Genomic DNA, 13963 nt, shown 5'->3' on the forward strand with positions numbered 1-13963 from the left:
TTTGTTAACCCGTAAATGCCTGGACATAAAGGCATCATAATGGGGATATTCCTCAAAAATCCCAACTCCTGGCTATCACATTAACAGTTATTGGTACGTCCATAAGCAAGGCCCACCAAGGAATCTGACTGCACAGGTTGAATAACATAAAGGTGTTCTGCCGGCTCTCTGCACAAACCTCTAATTAAATGCAAAGGTAGCCAAAACTGACACACATACGTGAAAAGTCAAGAATACTTTCTTTATCCACAGAAAAATAGAAGCAAAACCCCCTTTTTGTAGTCAAAGGGCTCACTTTCAAAGCAAACAGACTTGAATGCAGTGAAATAACAAAAAACAAACTCAAAGCAATTAACAATTAGCTGTGAAGTCATCACAGCTACTCCCCTTCAGATGCTGTCCAACTCACACGTTTAAATATGATTTACGTTCAGAATCCTGATATCAAAACACAGAGTCCTTGGAGAAACCGGATAGTCAAGCCACATCCACTATCACGAACAGATAATCTTCCACACTGAGAGGCCCATTTAACAGTAGCCCTAATTAGTTGAACCACACCCAACCACAGGTGAACTCTCTTATCTCTTGTAATACCTACGTAGCTGCTCTTTCCTATTCAAGGCTCTTCGCCTACGTACATCACTAAATGCTTCTTCCTCAGAGTCCAGTGAAGATAAAGAGGATGGTGAATTGCTTCCTAATGGACTGCCTGCCAGACCCCCCTCTGAGGGTCCCATTTCACAGTCACTCCCTGCTTCAGACAACACTTCGCTGTCCAAGGCAGTCGGCAGTAAAACAGGCCTCTGACACTGGGAGGATTCACCCACATCCACCCCCACAGTCCTTGGGGAAGGAGCTGGCCCAGAGCCAACCACAACAAAAGGAAAGCAATATTTTAAATACCAGAATCCTAAACTATAATTATTTTATAAACAAAGGTCCCCCACCTTCCTAAAATAATGACAAATTACAACTTGTCTAATGGATAACAATCAGCTTCTAGCGCATGCAAACTGACTTGGAATGGCATATTCTGCAAGAGATTTATTAACAATGCTACCATTTCCCCCCCAAAATAAGACCTTGTCTTATATTTTTTGAACCCCAAAATAGGTACTTGGCTTTATTTTTGGGGAGATCTTATTATTTTGGGGCATATGAAGCAAGACTGGGCTTCTCTTAGCATCTTACCTGATTTCCAGCTCTGTCTCCCTAACCCTAAACAGAGGAAATGGCAGGGACCGGCTGCACGTGCATTTAAATATTTTCAAATTGACAAAATTGAACGGGTCCAAAGACGGGCTACAAGAATGGTGGAAGGTCTTAAGCATAAAATGTATCAGGAAAGACTTAATGAACTCAATCTGTATACAGTGGTCCCTCGATTTTCGTGGGTTTGAACTTCGCGAAACGGCTATACCACGGTTTTTCAAAAATATTAATTAAAAAATGCTTTGCTGTTTTTTCCCCTATACCACGGTTTTTCCTGCCCAATGACGTCATACGTCATCGCCAAACTTTCGTACGCCTTTAATAAATATTTTTTTAAATAAACTTTAATAAATAAACATGGTGAGTAATAATCTAAATGGTTGCTAAGGGAATGAGAAATTGCAGTTTAGGGGTTTAAAGTGTTAAGGGAAGGCTTGTGATACTGTTCATAACCAAAAATAGTGTATTTACTTCCGCATCTCTACTTCGTGGAAATTTGACTTTCACGGGCAGTCTTGGAACGCATCCCCCGCGAAAATCGAGGGAACACTGTAGTCTGGAGCAGTGTTTCCCAACCTTTTTTGAGCCGCGGCACATTATTCACATTTACAAAATCCTGGGGAACATTGAGCGGGGGGGGGGGTTTCCTAATGGCTGTGCAGGCACACGCCGATGCAGCTTAGAAGCAACAGTGGCTGACGTCTTCCCACCGGGCCCCAAAAGCTCACTTGCCATCACCGCCAGGGAAGCTCCAGCCAGGCCGGGCTCGCGGCACACCTGACCATGTCCTGCGGCACACTAGTGTGCCGCAGCACACTGGTTGGGAAACACTGGTCTGGAGGACAGAAGGAAAAGGGGGGACACGACTGAAACATTTAAACATGTCAAAGGGTTAAATAAGGTCCAGGAAGGAAGTGTTTTTAATAGGAAAGTGAACACAAGAACAAGGGGACACAATCTGAAGTTAGTTGGGGGAAAGATCAAAAGCAACATGAGAAAATATTATTTTACTGAAAGAGTAGTAGATGCTTGGAACAAACTTCCAGCAGTCGTGGTTGGTAAATCCACAGTAACTGAATTTAAACATGCCTGGGATAAACATATATCCATCCTAAGATAAAATACAGAAAATAGTATAAGGGCAGACTAGATGGACCATGAGGTCTTTTTCTGCCGTCAGTCTTCTATGTTTCTATGTTTCTATTCTACTTTCAATATTCAATCATCTATATTCATTATTTGATTTTCAATATTCTATTTTCAGTATTCAATATTCTATATTCATTATTTGATTTTCAATATTCTATTTTCAGTATTCAATTTTGGGAAAACACGGTGATGATATTTGGTTGAGTGGGAGAAAATGATTAAGAAATGTAATTGAGACCTACATCCCCACAAGTTATTTCGCTCACCTTGGCATCTTGGCTTCTGCCATCCACAAGAGGTCCATGTTGCAAGCAACGATAGGTATGTGTGGATAGGGCACAGAAGCAAACTCTACTCCTGGATTCCCATTGCTTAGGAGTATATCAATAATCAACTGAAGACACGTTTCCCACCTTACTGGCTCTCCCAACAGGATTATTCCTAAAATTGGAGAAAACCAGACAACCTTTTAAACAAGCATGTTTGCACAGCACACTTTCTAATTTTTTTTACAATGTTATTCATTAGCTCATCCACAACTTTTTTTTCTTATTTTTCTAGTGCTATTTTTAGCCTGATCAAGACCACAAATTAAGTTTGACCTAAGAAGAGCAAACTGTATTCTTAAAACTGCAAAGGTACCCAACGATAGTTACCTTCTACGGTGGGAAAGTCAATGGTTGGAGGAGGCTATAAAAAGAAAAAGAAATAAATTTTAAGCAAATGAGCCAAGGAATTGCCAGAGAAAATAATCAAATTTAGAAACAAATTTTATCAAATCCAGAAAGCAAGAGAAGTCCAGCTGGATCTTATTTCTCTCTCAGAAATTTCACCCCTAACATTTTATTTTTCTGAACAAAATAGCCGCCCTGAGTCTACGGAGAGGGGCGGCATACAAATCCAATAAATGAATGAATGAATGAATGAATAAATAAATAAATAAAATATACTGCTCAAAAAAATAAAGAGAGCACTCAAAGAACACATCCTAGATCTGAATGAATGAAATATTCTCATTGAATGTTCTGTACAAAGTTGAATACGCACAACAGCATGTGAAATTGATTGACAGTGTTGCTTCCTACGCGGACAGTTTGACTTCACAGAAGTTTGATTTACTTGGAGTGATATTGTGTTGTTTAAGTGTTTCCTTTATTTTTTGAGCAGTGTACTTCCTTTCTATGAGAAATGACACATTAAAGAAAGCTGAAGACTTAGCTTCAAATCAGCTAAGAGAACCCTGTCCCTGATGTCCTTAAGAGCTTTTCTTATATCATAAATGCAAAGGAATGGAATTAATTGGCTTCATATGGGCTTCATCTATAATTTATAATCTCTATGGGCTGTGATCAAATCAACCAATTATTTAATTTCTGAGTAAACAGGCTGTGTTTACCTGAATAATTAACAAATAGGGATGCCTATTATCTGAAAAACCTAACTTTATCTCAGTTGAGAATAGCCCTTTTTAAAGCCAGATAATGTTCTTCTATCAGCACTCACAGCAGGAAGTGTTTGCCCGTGTGGAAATAAGATAGTTGAAAGTACCTTATACATATTTTGTTTACTTTGTAACTTTTATAGGGACATAAAGTTTATCTATCTTTCGCCCCTACAGCACATTTTTTTTAATGCCCAGGTTAATACTTGCCAGTTCTTTAGGCCGCCGCTTCTGATCCACCATATCTAACAAAGGAAAGGCTTTCCTGATGTCTTCAATGGTGAGGATATGCTGAAATCCCAAGCTATTTCAGATGGTCAAAGAATAGCATAGAAAAATGATCAGAAATATAGATAGTTCTTGACTTATAAGCAGAGGTGGGTTCCTCTCGGTTCGGATCAATTTGCCCGAACCGGTAGCGACCCTCTGGTTGGCGGTGCCCATAGGAATGCCACTGGAGCGGTCGCATGCAAATTGCACAATCTGGTGGCGGCTACTGGTGTGAAATTGTCTACTGCACCGATAGCAACCCACTAAGGCCCAGAAGCAGTGAGATCTACATCTAAGTTGTCATTCCTCCATGGAGTTAATTGCATGATTTGGGCCTCTTACTGTACAATGGTACCTGTACATAACAATGCCTCTACTTACAAACTTTTCTAGATAAGAACCGGGTGTCCAAGATTTTTTTGCCTCTTCTCAAGAACCATTTTGCCACTTACAAACCTGAGCCTACAAAACTGTAACCGGAAAAGGCAGGGAGAAGCCTCTGTGGGACCTCTCTAGGAATCTCCTGGGAAGAAACAGGGCTGGAAAAGGTGGGGAGAAGCCTCCGTGGGGCCTCTCTGGGAATCTCCTGGGAGGAAACAGGGCCGGAAAAGGCGGCAAGAAGCCTCCATGGGGCCTCTCTAGGAATCTCCTGGGAGGAAACAGGGCCAGAAAAGGCAGGGAGAAGCCTCCATGGGGCCTCTCTAGGAATCTCCTGGGAGGAAACGGGACCTCCACCCTCCCTGTGGTTTCCCCAATCGTACGCGTTATTTGCTTTTACATTGATTCCTATGGGAAAAATGGCTTCTTCTTACAAACATTTCTACTTAAGGACTTGGTCACGGAACGAATTAAGTTTGTAAGAAGAGGTACCACTGTATTGTCCCCAACTTACTTGTTTTTGGGTGGAGAACATTAAGGGGAAATTTCCATGTCTGCCATTCTGAATTCTCCCAAGAGAAACAGGATAGAAAACGAACAAATACATGCAGTTGTGCCCATTATATAACAGTGTTTCTCAACATACAATTAAGGAAGTGGGATGAAAAGGAATAGAAAAAGCTTTGGACACATAAAAGGATACTCCCTGGCATTTTGTTCCACAGGACCTTGTCCACACACAAGCACACACTTGTCATGGAGCTGGTGAAAAAGTTGCAGTGGGCTATGGGAAAGGATTACCCATTCAGGAGAGACCTGAAAAAGAAAGACAAAGGGCAGGATAGAAAACCGAACTTTTTACCAAAGACCGCCATCATCAATCATTTGCCTGGTTAATGCCCAGATTATTTCCATCCCATTCTAAAGTGGACTGAAAAAGCCAGCTTTAAAACTGAAAGACTCCTAGATCCAACATTTTCACTGAAGGACAGATAACCCACCCAAGTATAGAATCGGGCGTCCATATATTTTTTTGAGCAGTATATTCTATTCTATTCCATTCCATTCCATTCTTTAAGATGGCATGGACTTCAATTCCCAGGATTTTCCAGTTGAGCATGAGCTAAACTCTTTTCCAGTGTCTCCCATGTTCCATTTTTAAAAAAAAAACTGTGGTCGGGCGGTAGGGTGGTCGGGCGGTAGGAAAAGCAAGTAGGATGCTTGGCTGCATAGCTAGAGGTATAACAAGCAGGAAGAGGGAGATTGTGATCCCCTTATATAGAGCGCTGGTGAGACCACATTTGGAGTACTTTGTTCAGTTCTGGAGACCTCACCTACAAAAAGATATTGACAAAATTGAACGGGTCCAAAGACGGGCTACAAGAATGGTGGAAGGTCTTAAGCATAAAACGTATCAGGAAAGACTTAATGAACTCAATCTGTATAGTCTGGAGGACAGAAGGAAAAGGGGGGACATGATCGAAACATTTAAATATGTCAAAGGGTTAAATAAGGTTCAGGAGGGAAGTGTTTTTAATAGGAAAGTGAACACAAGAACAAGGGGACACAATCTGAAGTTAGTTGGGGGAAAGATCAAAGGCAACATGAGAAAATATTATTTTACTGAAAGAGTAGTAGATCCTTGGAACAAACTTCCAGCAGAAGTGGTTGGTAAATCCACATTAACTGAATTTAAACATGCCTGGGATAAACATATATCCATTGTAAGATAAAATACAGGAAATAGTATAAGGGCAGACTAGATGGACCATGAGGTCTTTTTCTGCCGTCAGTCTTCTATGTTTCTATATGGATCATTCTTTGTCAAGCGGACCAGGTGAAACTGAAGCCTTATTGGAAAAGAAACCATCATAAAAACAACATATATGATAGGAAAAAATGTGCTCTTTCTAATGAAATAAAAATGAAGGTGATTGAAGGTGAGAAAACAGAGAGCGATAGAAAAAAACTTGCTCTTTCTAATGAAGATGATTGAAGGTGAGGAAACAGTTCTCTGTTTCAATGTCTCATATTTATGACACTTCAATGTCATAAATATGAGACAGTCGCTAAACGAATGGTTGTAAGTTGAGGACTAGCTGTACTATTAATGCCTCAGCTTGAAAACAAAAAGAGCCTTTTTTCTCTCCCAACTCACCTCACAGGGTTGTTGTGAGGAAAATAGGAAGGGAAAGAAGTATTAGGTATCTTTGCCATCTATTCTTCTAAAAATAATAATGTAGGGATACAAATAAATAAATTAATGAATAAAAATAAATAGGAATAATATCCAATAAATGAACTACCATTTATTTATTTGCTTTTTGTTTATTTATTTGTATCCCACCTTTATTAGTTTTACAAATAACATAAGAACCTAAGAAGAGCCATGCTGAATCAGGCCAAAGCCCATCGAGTCCAGCATTCTGTGTCCCACAGTGCCCCACCAATTGTCCATGGGGATCTTGAGCAGAAAGAGAAGGCAAGACCCTCCCTTTCCCTTGACCCCCAACAAGTAGTACTCAAGGGAATCCTGCCTGCCTCAACCAACATAGAGGCAGCACTTGGACATCCGTTTCAATAACCATCTATACGCTTGGCATCCACGAATCTGTCTAATCCTGCCTTGAAGCTATCAAGGCTGACAGCTGTCACGACCTCTTCTGGAAGTGAATTCCATAAACCAATGACCCTCTGGGTGAAGAAATATTTCCCTTGATTTGTCCTCACTTTCTTACCTATGAGCTTTAGGGAGTGCCCCTTGTCCTAGTATTGTGTGATAGAGAAAAGACTTTTTCTCTATCCACCTTTTCTATCCCATGCATGATTTTATACACTTTGATCAAGCCACCCCTTAAATGCCGTAAGGCAGCAAACATATCCAACATACTTTCCTTCTATTTTCCCCATAATAGAAACCCAACAAAGTGGTTTGAGCTAGAGAGAGAGAGTGATTGGCCCAAGGTCTTCCCACCAGCTTTCATCTCAAATCATGATTGGAACTCACAATCTCTGATTTATAGCCTGGTACTGGTAACCACTAGATCAAAGTAATATAAGCAGTTTTAGTTGTACTACACCAATTCTATAGTGAGATACTGTTAGTTGAGCCTGAGTTTGGGATCAAGTTAATATACCAATTACAAGGGAATAAAAAACTTGCAGTCCAAAATAAGATGATGCAATCAGTTGTCCATGCTTGCTCTAAGTTTACAATCAGACATTATAGGTTTCTTTTTTCCTTTCAAAGATCCTGCACAAGACTTAGAGAACGATCTCCTTAGTACTTCAGAACTCTACTCTTGTAGTCGGCCATTGATTTGGTAACACGTGTCATCTCGATACCTTAAATCCAAGGGCTTCCGTCAGTTCCTCGGCCTTGCTATCCCGAGAACAATTCCCGGCATTGGTTACAAATGCAACTGGCACACGGAAGTGGCCCTTCAAATTTGTTAGTTTCTTGAACGCCTTCTTCGCAGCGGGAATGACTAACCGGCCCCGTAAAAGCACTCCATCAATATCAAAGAGGAATCCAAATGAAGGAGATGTCAGCTGCAGTGGACAAAATGTCAAAGGGAATTGAGATTAGGTGTAATGTTGGTTTTACAAAGAACAGCAAGAACGAGTTGCCATAAGACAATGATGGCGAACCATAGATGGCTTGTGGAGCCATATCTGCCGACAAGCAAGCCATTTCCCTAATTAATCTGCAGTTGTGCAAACATGCGCATTCGCTGGCTGGGGTATTCTGGGAGTTGAAGTCCAAATATCTTCAAGTTGCCAAGGTTGGGAAGCACTGGACTAGAAGACCTTTATTATTATTATTATTATTATTATTATTATTATTATCATCATCATCATCATTATTCATCATCATCATCATTATTATTATTATTATTATTAGATTTGTATGCCGCCCCTCTCCGAAGACTTGAAGGTCCCTCCCAACTCTTCTATTCTATTCTATTCTATTCGGCTAGAAGATAGCCAAGGTCCCTTCCAACTCTGTTATGCTATGCTATGCTATGCTATGCTATGCTATGCTATGCTATGCTATGCTATGCTATTCTTCTCTAGATCTTATAAACAAAAGTAGTAACTATTCACATTTATAACCTTCCAACAATTCACCTGCTATAGTCTAATTCATCATCACTGCAAGTTTTTAAGCAGATGTTGCATAACCATCTGTCTAAAGTGGTGTAGGGTTTTCTGCCTAAGCAGGGGGTTGGACTAGAAGACCTCCAAGGTCCCTTCTAATTTATTATTATGATGTCTGGAAAAAAGCCGAGGGCTACCCGCTTCCTTCTATGCCCTTTTCCACGTGGGCCGTGTGAGTGCAATGGCGAACTAGCGGCCGCACGAATTCGGAGGTCACACCAAACAACTATTTAAAGCGCCGGAGTTTCAGGGGGGAATCCCCTTTACAAGCCCGGCCAGGGAATCCCCCGCCAGCTCGGCTGGAGGCCGAAGGGGACAAAGACCTTGGCGCCTTTTCGCCCGGCTGGCTCTCCTTGGGAAAGGTCACAAAAAAGCCAAACCCCGAAGGCATAAGGGAAAGCTCGGCTCACCTGATGGAGCCCGGCGGCTGCGGGGGCCAAGCCGCGGCTGAGGCAGGACAAGCGGCCGGACCCGGCCTTGCTTTGCTCGGCGCCGGCTCGCAGCGCCCTTCCCAGCGCGGCAACTCTGCTCCCAGGGCGCCAGCAGCGCCAAGCCATCCGCCCGCCGGCCTCGCCTGCCTGCCCAGGCGGACCGTCCCTGCCCGAGGGAAGCCCGGGGGCCGGGAGCTGCCAATCCCGGCCAGATCACATGGGATCGCAGGGACCCAGAGGCGCTGGGAGGAGCCGGGAACTACAGTTCCCAGGCTCCACTGCTCGCGGGCCGAGGAAAGGGTGGATGAGGGCTTCACCCCCGAAAGCGGCTCTATTTTGAAACCCTCCAGGCGGGGAACCCTGGGGGGTGGGGGGGGGGGGAGAGGATTTCGCAGATTTTAAAAATTATTTATTTATTTATTTATTTATTTATTTTGTCCAATACACAACACATATTGAAGAGAATAGACATGAAGTATTATATATAAAGAGAAGATATCTTCTCCATTTTCATATCTTTTCCTTGTATGTAATACTTCATGCCCATTCCCCTTGATGTGTTTTGTGTATTGGACAAATAAATAAATAAATTATAAATTAATAAATAAACAAACAAATAAATAGAGAAAGAGAGAAAGAAAGATATAAAAATAGAGACGATATATGAAGGAAGAAAAGATATATGAGATAATGAGGGACAATTGGACAGGGGACGAAAGGCAGGCTAGTGCACTTATGTATGCCCCTTACTGACCTCTAAGGAATCTGGAGAGGTCAATCATGGATAGTCTAAGGGAGAAATGTTGGGGGTCAGGGGTTGACACTACTGAGTCCGGTAATGAGTTCCACGCTTGGACAACTTGATTGTTATATTTTTTACAGTCAAGCTTGGAGCGATTAATATTAAGTTTGGATTTGTTGCGTGCTCTTGTGTTGTTGCGGTTGAAGCTGAAGTACTCATTGACAGGCAGGACGTTGCAGCATATGATTTTGTGGGCAATACTTAGATCGTGTTTTAGGCATCGTAGTTGTAAGCTTTCTAGACCTAGGATTGATAGTCTGCTTTCGTAGGACATCAGCTTCAACTGCAACAACACAAGAGCACGCAACAGATTCAAACTTCATATTAACCGCTCCAAACTTGACTGTAAAAAATAACCCCCAACATTTTTCCCTTAGACTATCCACAATTGACCTCTCCAGGTTCCTAAGAGGTCAGTAAGGGGCGTACATAAGTGCACCAGTGTGCCTTCCATCCCCTGTCCAATTGTCTCTCCTTATCTCATTTATCTTTTCTTCCTTTCAAATATGTTCGCCTATACTTTTATATCTTTTCTTCTATTCTTTTCTGTATTTATATTATTACATATCTATTCTCTTCAATGTGTATTGTATATTGGACAAAATAAATGAATGAATGAATGAATGAATGAATGAATGAATGAATAAATAATAAAAACTCCCTATGTGCTTCTGAGGAAAATTGCCAAGGTTGGAGAACCATGCTTTGGAGGAATAGGGAAGAAAGGAATAACTTGAATTTCTACGTCTTTATTGCACAATGAAATAACGCCGGGGCTTTTTCTCCGGATCGGTGTTGAAACTCATGTTCTTCCCACAGCAAAAATAAAGGTTGAGACTTGAGAGAGAGACTCTAACCTTAGCCGCTTTAAGACTTGTGGACTTCAACTCCCAGAATTCCTCAGCCAGCTTTTGAGCTCTTGGAGACAGCTTTGACGGCTGAGAAATTCTGGGAGTTGAAGTCCACAAGTCTTAAAGGGGCCAAGATTGGACGATCCCTGGACTGGACCAACTTATTTTCCAAGTTCCCCTTATTCCTCGCCTCCCATCGTTCTTCACAAAACTCAACAACCCAGCGCACGACCGGGGCGAAGCTCATCACAAAGGGGATACGAAGTCCGTTCCTCAATAATATGCCCAGAAAGAAAGAAAGAAAGCGATGGTGTTCGGTCGACAAGAAACCGAGCAAAGGCTCCGGCGGCCTCCCTCAGAGTCCAAAAGAGCCTTCACGAATTTGTGCCCAATTCGTTTGAGCGCGGGGGACGCCAGCAAATAGTCTTTTTTCTGAAGCATTTTGGAGCTTGTAGTTCTTAACGGCCTTCAACTCTATACATTCCTGATTGGTTAACCCTCAAACTACATCTCCCAGAATGCAAAGTCTTTCAGGAAGAGTTCCGGCTATAATTAATTATTTACCGAGATGTGTTTTGGTTCGTTTTTAATGCTGCCGACAATATGAATTACCTACCGTAGTTCCAGAAATTTAATCGTGATTCAGACTAAAGGAAGATTTAGGATAAAGTTTTCACACTAAACTTAAAAACTGGAAAGCATACAATGATATAAACCCCTCCCAATTAAAATTTTAAATATGTATTTATTACTTCGACGGAAAAAAGTGGTACTTGCTAGTTAGGGGTTTTTTGAATTTCAAAAGAAAATAAATTTTAAATAAAATATGTATTTTTTTTCCGTGAAATAATACTGTATGAAAAATAGCTCACTTCCTTTTAACATATTTATCTGGGTAGTGTTGATATCTGAAGCAATGACTTACTTAAAATCTATATTATTATATGATTCTGTCATCTGCACCAGTTCAGTTCTTTATCCGAACAAGACAGACACAGACTTCAGGGGATAATCAGAACTGCAGAAGAAACAATTACTTTCAACCTTCCCTTGAAGACCTGTATACTGCATGAGTCAAAAAGAGGGCCATTCAAATATTTATTGACCTCTCGCATCCTGGACATAAGTTGTTTCAACTCCTCAACACGACGCTATAGACTAGAGCACTGCACACCAAGACAACTAGACACAAGAACAGTTTTTCCCCGAATGCCATCACTCTGCTAAACAAATAATTCCCTCAATACTGTCAAGCTATTTACTAAGGCTGCTTTACTATTACTATTAATCTTTCATCATTCACATGGCTCATCTCCTCCCACTTATGATTGTATGACTGTAACTTTGTTGCTTGTATTCTTACCATTTATATTGATTGTTTCCTGATTGCTTATTTGTTCCCCATGACAATCATTAAGTGTTGTACCTCATGATTCTTGACAAATGTATCTTTTCTTTTATGTACACTGAGAGCATATGTACCAAAGACAAATTCCTTGTGTGTCCAATCACATGACCAATAAAAAATTCTATTCTATTCTGTTCTATGCTATTCTACGCTATGCTATGCTATGCTATCCTATCTCATATTGTCCCATTGGGAAGCTTTTATTTATTTAAGAAAGTTAACATCTACCCTTCCCTAGGTTTACAAAGCGTCTCATAAAAATGACAACATAAGAATTATAAAACTAGAAGAGCTTCTGGGCTCTTGAATCCAGCATCTATTTGGTGCAGGAATCCAAATTCAAGCAACCCTGTACCTGATTATTATTCTGGCTATAGTTAATTTTTTAGACTTTTGTTAGACATGTCCAGATAAGGACAGCCCAGAACCTCTTGATAATAGTAATTAAAAGAAGTGGCTCTGTCAGGCATATGAATTTAAGAATAAATTTGTTTAATCTATATGGAAATTAAACTGGATTTAAAACTGGATTTCGCTACTGGAGTTCCATGAGAGGTTACTAAGAGTTCCCTGGGAGATCATGCTTTACAGGTAGTCCTTGATTTACAACAGTTCCTTTAGTGACTGTTGGAAGTTATAATGGCCCTAAAAAAAATTCCAGACTACTTTTCCAGCCTGGGCTTGTGGCACATAAGGAGAAATCTGTTGCACCTGATTTGAGGCTAGTTAAAGAAGCATAATGCAGAACGACGCTGGGGAAATTGTAGCTCTCTACGTGCCTCGTAAATGCTCTGCAATCGGATAATTGGTGCTAAAGACCATGCTTCCACCCAAATAAATGTTGCAGAAGTTGACAAAGCCACAGGCAGAGTGAATGGCCAGTTCAAAGCATATGCCATTTGGGGAGCAATCCGTCGGATGGGAGAGTCTGATGACTCAATTCTACAACGGGCAAAAAATGATGGAATTGTTTCCAAGCAATTTTAACTGAAAAAAATGTCGTGACGTGGGACTTCCTAGAAAATAAAATAATTGGAAACTGATTCATATTTGGTTGCAAATATGGCTACAATGCTCTGGGATCGTGGAATCAGCTTGCCTCACAAGCAAAGTCAATGGGGAAATTGTGATATGAACTGCAGTGATTCACTTAAATATAACAAGATCGTAAAATGAGGAAACTCATTCAATAAATGTCTCACTTTGGAGTTCAATTGAGGATTTCCTGTTGTTGTTTTTAAAGAATTGACTGAACAAATTCCCTCCAATCTCCAACCCTGCTGGGTTGGTTTGCTTGAGCAAAGCAAGAGCAAAGGAGTGAGGATATCAGAGAGGGTCCACAATTTGGGCGTCCTCCTCGATCCACAGCTCACATTAGAGAAATATCTTTCGGCTGTGGCGAGGGGGGCGTTTGCCCAGGTTCGCCTGGTACACCACTTGCGGCCCTATTTGGACCGGGAGTCACTGCTCACAGTCACTCATGCCCTCATCACCTCGAGGCTCGACTACTGTAACGCTCTCTACATGGGTCTACCTTTGAAAAGTGTTCAGAAACTTCAGATTGTGCAGAATGCAGCTGCGAGAGCTATCATGGGCTTTCCTAAATACGCCCATGTCACACCAGCACTCCGCAGTCTGCATTGGTTGCCAATCAGTTTCCGGTCACAATTCAAAGTGTTGGTTATGACCTATAAAGCCCTTCATGGCACCGGACCAGAATATCTTCGGGACCGCCTTCTGCCGCACAAATCCCAGAGACCAGTTAGGTCCCACAGAGTTGGCCTTCTCCGGGTCCCGTCAACTAAACAATGTCGTTTGGCGGGACCCAGGGGAAGAGCCTTCTCTGTGGCGGCCCCG

General features: G+C 41.4%; 1 protein-coding gene and 1 pseudogene across 1 annotated transcript in view; one reads left to right on the forward strand and one right to left on the reverse strand.

Annotated features, from left to right (window-relative positions):
- Positions 1-9325, reverse strand: part of HDHD5 (haloacid dehalogenase like hydrolase domain containing 5) — a 16232-nt gene extending 6907 nt beyond the window's left edge. The window contains exons 1-6 of the mRNA XM_070756480.1: positions 9025-9325; positions 7799-8005; positions 5157-5269; positions 4016-4109; positions 3021-3054; positions 2631-2805 (exon numbers count right to left, since the gene is read on the reverse strand). Coding sequence (XP_070612581.1) covers positions 2631-2805; positions 3021-3054; positions 4016-4109; positions 5157-5269; positions 7799-8005; positions 9025-9171 — 770 coding nt within the window. The 5' untranslated portion in view covers positions 9172-9325. The remainder of the gene's footprint in view (positions 1-2630; positions 2806-3020; positions 3055-4015; positions 4110-5156; positions 5270-7798; positions 8006-9024) is intronic.
- A 3492-nt stretch (positions 9326-12817) lies between these two features.
- On the forward strand, positions 12818-13093 carry LOC139169064 (small ribosomal subunit protein eS21 pseudogene; annotated as a pseudogene).
- Positions 13094-13963: the final 870 nt, after the last annotated feature.

This window comes from Erythrolamprus reginae, chromosome 6, assembly GCF_031021105.1.
Source record: "Erythrolamprus reginae isolate rEryReg1 chromosome 6, rEryReg1.hap1, whole genome shotgun sequence".
Classification (NCBI taxonomy): Eukaryota; Metazoa; Chordata; class Lepidosauria; order Squamata; family Dipsadidae; genus Erythrolamprus; species Erythrolamprus reginae.